The sequence below is a fragment of the Nylanderia fulva genome, unplaced genomic scaffold, assembly GCF_048542155.1.
Source record: "Nylanderia fulva isolate GAGA-0341 unplaced genomic scaffold, ASM4854215v1 Scaffold484, whole genome shotgun sequence".
Taxonomy (NCBI): Eukaryota; Metazoa; Arthropoda; class Insecta; order Hymenoptera; family Formicidae; genus Nylanderia; species Nylanderia fulva.
The window spans coordinates 13,317-22,742 of NW_028190570.1; the positions used below are offsets into that span (position 1 = coordinate 13,317).

General features: G+C 46.0%; 1 protein-coding gene across 1 annotated transcript; it reads left to right on the top strand.

Moving 5' to 3' along the window:
* Window positions 1-1,931: 1,931 nt before the first annotated feature.
* Window positions 1,932-7,025, top strand: LOC114938561 (uncharacterized). The gene is made up of 3 exons (XM_085486873.1): window positions 1,932-3,723; window positions 3,798-3,856; window positions 6,114-7,025. The coding sequence occupies exons 1-3, from the start codon at window positions 1,932-1,934 to the stop codon at window positions 7,023-7,025; spliced, it is 2,763 nt and encodes a 920-aa protein (XP_085342999.1).
* Window positions 7,026-9,426: the final 2,401 nt, after the last annotated feature.

Here is a 9,426-nt window from a genome sequence, read left to right on the forward strand (position 1 = left end):
AGCGAAGAAGACCCTACAGCGGGCCATCAGGGAAGGTCAAGGCCCGGGCATGAGACGAGCTCCTGGAGACCCTCAACAAGGACCCATGGGGGCGCCCCTACCAAATCGTGAGAAAGAAACTCCGATCAGGGGGGCCCCCAATTACTGAGGGTCTCCAACCAGACATCTTGAAGGAGGTTGTCTCCACCCTCTTCCCCCCAGAGGAGTCGGAGGAGAGTGGAGACAAACCCCTGGGTCCCGCGGCCCATAATGGGTGGTCGAAGGGCCTGGGGGTCACCGGGAGGGAGCTCGTCCGAGCAGTCAAACGGCTCCGGGCTAAAAACACAGCCCCGGGGCCGGATGGTATACCGGAAAAGGTCTGGGTCTTGGCTTTAGGCGTCCTTGGGGGTCGACTGAGGCAGCTATTCGATAGCTGCTTCAGAACGGGACAGTTTCCCATAATATGGAAAAAAGCCAAGTTGGTCCTGTTGAGAAAAGAGGGGCGCCCCGCAGACTCGCCCGCGGCGTATCGCCCCATATGTCTACTGGACGAGGCGAGCAAGCTGTTTGAAAGGATAATAGCCGCCCGCCTCAGGGACCACCTGTCGGCGGCAGGACCCGACCTAGCGGATTGTCAATACGGATTCCGAGAGGGCAGTGTCACGTCCGGCCGTATAAATTTTTTCGTTTACTCCAAGTTCCTTAAACGCTATTTGAAAAGCGCGCCAAAGCCGGCCATGACGCTTAACTCCGCCTAGAAATTAAGCGTGGCGCTTCGTAGCGCCTAAGGGTCTCCCACCACGGTGAGAGCCCCTACTCCGGAGAATTCCCCCTTTCCAGGCCGCCGCAGGCCCGAGCCGCCGAAACGAAGGACCTCAGAGCAGTCCCGAATTTCGGCAGTTCTCTGCGCGACACCGAACAGTATAGTCGCACTTCTAAATTCTAAGTCCAAATTCTAAATCCTAACTTTAACTCTAAAATTCTAACTCTAAGTATAATATTCTAACTCTAAATTCTAAGTCTAAATCTAAATTCTAATTTTAAGTTTTAGTCTCGAATTTTGTACTACTATACGAATAAATCAGTGTATTCATGTGTGAAAACTAGTGTTCAGTATTCTTCAAAACTTCCACTCCCGTGATAAAATACGATAGCTGTTCAGGATGGAGCAAATAATTTTGTCAATATTATGTCCGTTATTTTTATATCAAGTCATGTCCGATATTGTATCTTCTTCGCTGATGACTTGTTTTGTATTTTTGTCGTTTATTACTTGTTTGTGTCACCGTTTCAAAAGACAGGTCTTCTATTGTATTCTCCCTTCTCAATATTGAGGTAATCGTCAGCGCTCGTTCGAACGACGAGGCAGTCTTTTTCGAGAATCGAAGCGAATCTGACCGTAATAATCATCGCTAAGAGTGAATCGAAATAATTGAAATACGCGATCGACGAAACGTGATCTACTTGTGCGGTTTTGCTTATAACGCGTAATTCAAAGTGTAACAAACCCACAGTTGCAAATTTCGTCATATTTTCCTAATCGATATTAAAATTAAAGATTAGGATTCAGTGCTAAATAAATTAGTAATTTAACGACACAACAAAAGGAAAATTACGTTTCTGAATGTTTCTTTCTTTCTCCTCGATTTCCTGTCCATCTCTGTAACGATTTTCGTGTTCCTCTCTCTTCCTCTCTCGAGCCCGCTCAGAGCCCGATTCTGATCGTCTTCGATCTCTCTCTCTCTCTCTTACGTTCGCTTCCTAGTTTGTGTTCTTTTTCTTTCCGCTTCCTGTGTCCTTCGCTCCTTCGAGCGATATCAGCTGATTTCGTTCGTAGCCGAACTTTGTACTCTCGGTTCGCGAACATAATTTTGGTCCTTCGAGCCGGATAGGATATCCGAGCGGTACTCTCATCTCAGTGTCGTGCGGAACTAACTAATTTATTTAGCAAAATGAGTGAACTCATCTCAGCGCAGCAAGCGCTGCTTCATTCGGTTGCTCGTTCATTAGACAATTTCAAAAAAATCGGGAAGAACAATTTGACAAGTGCAAAAATCCGATCGCAAGTTTCCACGCTAAAAGAAACCTGGTCCCAGTGCCTTCAAACTCACACAGCATTAATCCATGCTATTCCAGAAGCTAAAAGGGAAACCATGGATTACTTCAAAAAGCAGCAGCTCGATGATTACGAAGATATTTACCAAAACACGCTGGACTACATGGCCGAGTGTCTCGAGGCGATCGAGCCGACGGCTAACGCAAACTCGTCGTTCGGCTCCGCAGTGAGTAAACGCGATGAGTCGTTCTCATTATCTCACTTGCCGCCAATTCTTATTCCTCCGTTTTCCGGTAAGTGTGAAGACTGGGAAAATTTTCGAGATCGTTTCACGTCTCTTATCATCATGAACAAAGACTTGTCAAATTTTGCACGGATGCATTTTCTCGTGTCGAGCCTTACGGGTCGCGCTCTCGAATCAATAAAGAACACTCCAATCACTGCAGACAACTTCGAAATAGCATGGAAAGCTCTAGTGTCTCGTTACAAAAATAAACGTCGATTAATTGAAGTGCATGTGTCTGCCCTATATAATATGCCGACGGTCTCTCGCGAAAACGCGTTTGAACTAAACGAATTGCGGGATAAAGCGAATCGAGCCCTCGCATCGCTCAAAACATTAAATCGTACGCCCGCGGAGATTCTAAGCGACATGTTAGTCTACTGCGTATCGCAAAAACTAGATCATTCTACGCGGAAGGCCTGGAAACTCAGAGGAAGTGACAATAGTGATATTCCGACGTACGAAGATTTGGATCGTTTCATCTCCTCTCGTGCGCTCGCCCTCGAAGAACTCACTCCTCTCAGCCTCACGAAGCCTACGCGATCACAAAAGATAAACAGCAATACCACCTCCGCTTCATCGGCTGCGTCGTGTCCCGTTTGTAAGGGATCTCATTTTATAAATAAGTGCGCGCTCTTTATTCAAAAGACTCCGACTCAGCGCTTAGAAATAGTCAAACAGGCAAAACGTTGCGTAAATTGCTTGAGTGCGAAGCATGCTGTCCAAGCCTGTCCGAGCAAGTACTCGTGTCGCGCTTGTCAACGGAAGCATCATTCTATGCTTCACCTCGAGTCCTCGCCGTCGGCAACCGAGACTGTTCTTCCTACGACATCAAAGTCAAAATCGGAGATGATGACCGATAATGCCACGTCGTTGTTTTCTGCGTCAAGATTACAATCTCGCCCTTCCGTTCTTCTCGCAACCGCGCGCGTCAAAATCGGATCTCCTTCAGGTCGAACAGTTATCGCTCGAGCTTTACTCGATCAAGGATCCGAAATAACCTTCATTACCGAACAAATTGTTCAAACTCTAAAATTGCGTCGCATCAAACTACCGATTTCAATCTCCGCCGTCGGCGGAGTCGATGCCGGTACCTGTCGTTTCGCGGCTCAAATTAAATTGTCTCCACGCGATGCCTCCTATCCGACTCTTACAAGCACCGCGTCAATAATGCACTCACTGACTAAATACACGCCGCCGCTAATAAGCTCAACGAGTGATTGGAATCATTTATCCGATCTCACGCTCGCGGATCCCGACCCTACCAGCCCCGATCGCATTGACCTTATTATCGGTGCGGATCTATATAGCGAATTAATTGTAGACGGTGTGCGAAGAGGGGATAAGGGGACACCGCTTGCGCAAAACACTATTTTCGGATGGATACTCTCGGGACCGATGTCCGGTATTTCATCACGCCGATCCATATCCGTGCAACATTGTGCAAATGCGCTATCTCTAGAAAGTGAAACTGCGCAGATTCTGGGAAATTGAGGAAATTCCTCAGCGTGCGATCCTCAGCCCAGAAGAGCAGCAATGTGAGGAACACTTTCTCACAACTCATTCGCGTTGCGCCGACGGGCGATACGTTGTCCGCCTTCCGTTCCGAAAAGGCCCTCCGATCGACATAGGTCAATCGCACAACACAGCCGAACGTCTCCTCAAGAGCGTACATCGTCGGTTCAAAAGCAGCAACGAGTTAAAATTAGAATACACGAAATTTCTGCACGAAGTATGAAGCCTTTGGACACATGAGAGAGGTGACAAGTTCAAGAGCGTTTTCAACGCAGTGCGTATACATTCCGCATCACCCGGTCATTCGCGAGAGTAGCGTCACGACACGTTTGAGAGTCGTATTTAACGCGTCTAGTATAACGACGAACTCTACATCATTAAATGACCATTTACTTACTGGCCCAAAACTGCAGACGGATCTCTCAGCCGTCGTACTGCGGTGGCGACAATTTCGTTATGTTTACTCGGCCGACATCGCAAAAATGTATCGCCAAATTTCAGTCGACTCTCGCGACGTCGAATTATCAGAGAATATTGTGGGCTGACAGCGAAACCGAATGCGCCAAAGAGTATCAATTAACGACAGTAACGTACGGCATCGCGTCTGCTCCATTTCTTGCTTTGCGCGTACTTCGGCAGCTCATTCTCGACGAAGGCCATTCGTTTCCGCTCGCGGTTCGGTATTACAGGATAACATATACGTCGACGACGTTTTATTCGGAGCGGACGATATTCCTCTCCTTCGACAAATGCGAAGTCAAGTCTGTGCTTTGTTAAAATGCGGACTCTTCGAATTACGAAAATGGTCGAGCAATTCCGTCCACCTTCTCAATGATATAGCAGTCGAGGATCACGGATTAGCATGTAATAAACCGTTGCAATTCGATGAGCAATTAAAAATTCTTGGAATTAGCTGGAATCCAGCATCTGATATATTTCGTTTCAATGTGTCGTTTCCGATTGTTGACGTCACCACTAAAAGATCCATTCTATCAGCCATTGCTAAATTCTTCGACCCGTTAGGTTGGAGCACTCCAGTGACAATTAATGCCAAGATATTTTTGCAAAAATTATGGCAATGTAAATTAGAGTAGGACGATCAATTCCCCCCTCCACTGCTAGATCAATGGAATGTACTTCAAACATCTTTAACTGAAGTCAACGGTCTTCAGCTTAATCGGTGGATTCAGCGAGGCTCTGACACCGTACATTGCGAACTCCACGGTTTTTCCGACGCGTCGAACGCGGCGTACGACGCTGCCGTTTACATGCGTATTATATCGCTCTCCGGCGAAATCAATGTAAATTTATTAATGAGCAAATCAAAGGTCGCCCCAGTAAAAACCTTAAGTATTCTGCGACTAGAATTATCTGCGGCCTTATTAATGGCTCGATTAATTGAATTTGTTCGTAATTCCCTTCACATTCCTGACGTGTCCTGCTACTGTTGGACTGATTCAACTATTGTGTTAGCATGGGTGAATCAACATCCTTCCCGCTGAAAGACCTTTGTCTCAAACCGCGTGTCACAAATCCAAACGCGAATTCCATCCGCAAAATGGCGACATATTTCGACTCACGAAAATCCTGCCGACTGCGCATCGCGAGGAATCTCCGGTCATTCGCTAGCATCCTATACTCTATGGTGGCGCGGGCCCGAATGGCTACTTATGCCGTCTTCGGAATGGCCGACTCAAACCGATCCGCTGGTACACGAAACTGAGCTCGACCAAAAGTCTCACGTTCTCAGTCATCTCATGCGATCGGTCGAACCCTGGGATCTCGCCTCGCGATATTCCTCGTGGACAAAATTGATTCGCATCACCGCGTATGTAATGCGGTACATTCATCGCTTGCGTCATCCCATTGTATTACATCAGAGATTCAAAACCAATTCAGCCGCATTGACCGCTGACGAATGCCAGAAAGCGAAAGAATTCTGGCTAAAACGAATTCAAGAAAATGTTTTTCCGCTCGAACGAGACGCGTTATTAAATAACAAAAAAATCTCGTCAAGAAGCGCGCTCTTAATACTCAATCCGTTTATTGGCGACGATCAATTAATCCGCGTTGGCGGGCGGTTATCTCACGCCTCCATTCCATTTACAGCAAAGCACCCGGTAATCCTTGCTTCTCATCCATTGATTAAATTAATCATTCGGCATGCTCATTTACGATCGCTCCATGCTGGAACGCAATTAACTCTTGCCACCTTACGACAGGAGTTCTGGATTCTGCGCGCTCGAACTTTAATAAAATCCGTCATTCATCAATGCGTAGCCTGTACTCGCGAAAAAGCCGTTAGTCCCGTGCAACTCATGGGAAATTTACCTTCCGTACGCGTTAACGCTCCCACTCGCGCGTTCTTGCATTGCGGGTTGGATTACGCCGGACCCGTGTCAATTCGAGCATTATCCGGTCGCGGACGCTCTGCTACCAAGGCTTACATCGCGCTATTCGTTTGCATGGCCTCTCGAAGTCGTGGACGGTTACTCCACTTCTGCGTTTTTGGGAGCTTACGCGCGATTCTGTGCAAGACGAGGACTTCCTGAGTCGATCTACTCCGACAATAGTACCACGTTTGTCGGAGCCGATCGCGAACTCGCCGCTGCATTTCGCGCAACGCTCCGAGATCCGAATCTATTAAATCGCACTGCTTCCGAGAAAGTTCAATGGCATTTTCTGCCGCCTTCATCTCCTCACTTCGGCGGATTGTGGAAGGCTGGAGTGCGGAGCGTAAAACATCATTTACGCCGGGTAATGGGGACACACACTCTGACCTTTGAAGAGTTTACGACTCTCTTATGCAATATTGAAGCGTGCCTTAACTCGCGACCGATCGCACCGCTTCATGACACGGTCGAAGATTACGAGCCACTTACTCCCGGTCACTTCTTGATCGGATCCGCGTTAACTGCGATTCCAGAACCTTCCGTTCTTGAAATCAAAGAAAATCGTCTGTCGCGATGGAAAATCGTTCGACAACTCACCGAGAGATTTTGGAAACTTTGGCAACACGACTATGTCAACACATTGCAACAAAGATTTAAATGGAATAAGCTCGCGCAAAATGCTATTCACGTCGGACAACTCGTCCTGCTTCATAACCCTTTGCTACCGCCCTGCAAATGGGAAGTTAGGTCGCATAATACAATGCCACGCTGGCCTAGATGGATTAGTCCGCGTCAGTAACCGTCAAAACTGCGTCATCCACGTATAAGCGTCCAATAGTCAAAATATGTTTATTACCTATCAATGTCGACAAGTTAGAAACCACTGCGACGACATGCAACGATTAATGTAAACAACGTATAACCCGCCTCGAAATCAGCTTTAACTTTTTTTTCTTTTTTTTCTTCTTTATCGCAGCTTTGTTACTTTCCTTTCTTTAAAAGATTTTGTTTGGAGTTTCTTCTCCTTTTAAAACTGTCGTTTCAAGGCGGGCGGTATGTTCAGGATGGAGCAAATAATTTTGTCAATATTATGTCCGTTATTTTTATATCAAGTCATGTCCGATATTGTATCTTCTTCGCTGATGACTTGTTTTGTATTTTCGTCGTTTATTACTTGTTTGTGTCACCGTTTCAAAAGACAGGTCTTCTATTGTATTCTCCCTTCTCAATATTGAGGTAATCGTCAGCGCTCGTTCGAACGACGAGGCAGTCTTTTTCGAGAATCGAAGCGAATCTGACCGTAATAATCATCGCTAAGAGTGAATCGAAATAATTGAAATACGCGATCGACGAAACGTGATCTACTTGTGCGGTTTTGCTTATAACGCGTAATTCAAAGTGTAACAAACCCACAGTTGCAAATTTCGTCATATTTTCCTAATCGATATTAAAATTAAAGATTAGGATTCAGTGCTAAATAAATTAGTAATTTAACGACACAACAAAAGGAAAATTACGTTTCTGAATGTTCCTTTCTTTCTCCCGATTTCCTGTCCATCTCTGTAACGATTTTCGTGTTCCTCTCTTTTCCTCTCTCGGGCCCGCTCAGAGCCCGATTCTGATCGTCTTCGATCTCTCTCTCTCTCTCTCTCTTACGTTTGCTTCCTAGTTTGTGTTCTTTTTCTTTCCGCTTCCTGTGTCCTTCGCTCCTTTCGAGCGATATCAGCTGATTTCGTTCGTAGCCGAACTTTGTACTCTCGGTTCGCGAACAATAGCGTTTAAATTTGTCATACGGCGTTTGAATTCAAAATAATTCAAACTGTGTTTGGAGCGGACTACCGTTCATCACAGTTAGAATTAACATTCTCAGCATTTGCCAAAATAAGGAATTGATAGTGAAGTCCGCCGCATATCAACCCTCCTTATTTGAGTAATCATTCAGAGGATGCATCAAATTCAATATGCCAAAGACGCGACGCGCGGGAAGGAAGAATCAATTACGAAAACTAAACCGACTCTATCGTGAATCAGCGACTGAGGAATATTCTCAATTCCTCGGAGTGGAGTATCAAGCCGATCCTGAATACGAGGACATTTTCAACATTAAAAATAATAACAACGACGAACTCCTACAGTGGAAGTGCATACCAATAACGTTCCAACCACGACGCCTGCCGCCGCCAAACATCCCAGTGAACGACCTTCGCCGCACGCACTACCTCTAAGTACGAGCCGACACGATCAAGAAAGTGCTACTAAAGGTAAGTGAAATTCATGTTAACCTAAGGAATCGCGCGTGTTAGCAAATTCAGAGACGCTTCTACCACGTGGAAGAGAACATTCTAGAAAAATCTCCGACGCATTTTTCCTCTTTTCCATTGTCACTGCGGAAGCTATAAAAAAAAGGGTCAGGCTATAAAACTAGGGTCGCCCATTACACGCGGTGCAACTCTCGAACTTCTAACACGGAAAAACGCAAATAATTCAATCTCTTAAAAACCTTCGTGGCTCAAGAAATAACTTCGTAAAATCCGTACAACAAAATAGTCACTTAAACAATAATCAATTGAGAACACTCTTGATTTACCGACAATATACCGACACACGTTCTTTTACCGACATTACCGACATTATACCGACATACGTTCTTCTACCGACATTACCGACATTATACCGACGTACGTTCTTTCACCGACATCTTACCGACGTTCGTTACCAACGATTACCGACCACTTACCGACGGTCTCTACCGACGTTCGTTACCGACATCTGTCGACAGTTGTATCGACGCCACATCGACTTATTTTACCGACATTTATCGACTTCTCGACAACGTCCGGTCTCATCAACCATCTACGAGCGAACAACGCATGATCTTTTAAAATACAACTTACGTGGCAGCTATAGATGTACCCAATCCCCTTTAGAGGTGTAACCCCTCTCCCAGGAGTTAATCTCCTAATACCTCTCGAGCCTCCGTATTACTGTCAAGTCGGTATCGGGTACATTCATTTTGAAACTAAAGCCGCTCTTTGTCTTTCATGCTTCGCCGCGTTACCTCGAACTTCTAAATTGTTCTGGACGCGGATCCGGAAACATAGCCTAACCATAGGTGGATTACTGGTTGGGATAGTTTGCGGAACTTGCAGCAACCGCCTCACCCTCTCACGGACGGGTGATTTATGCGAACTTTGCGAGTC

Coding starts and splice junctions, on each gene's coding strand:
- LOC114938561 (XM_085486873.1), top strand. CDS start 1,932: ATGAGTGAACTCATCTCAGCGCAGCAAGCGCTGCTTCATTCGGTTGCT. Junction 3,724..3,797: donor ACTCTCGGGACCGATGTCCG/GTATTTCATCAC, acceptor GAAACTGCGCAG/ATTCTGGGAAATTGAGGAAA. Junction 3,857..6,113: donor CAGCCCAGAAGAGCAGCAAT/GTGAGGAACACT, acceptor ATCAATGCGTAG/CCTGTACTCGCGAAAAAGCC.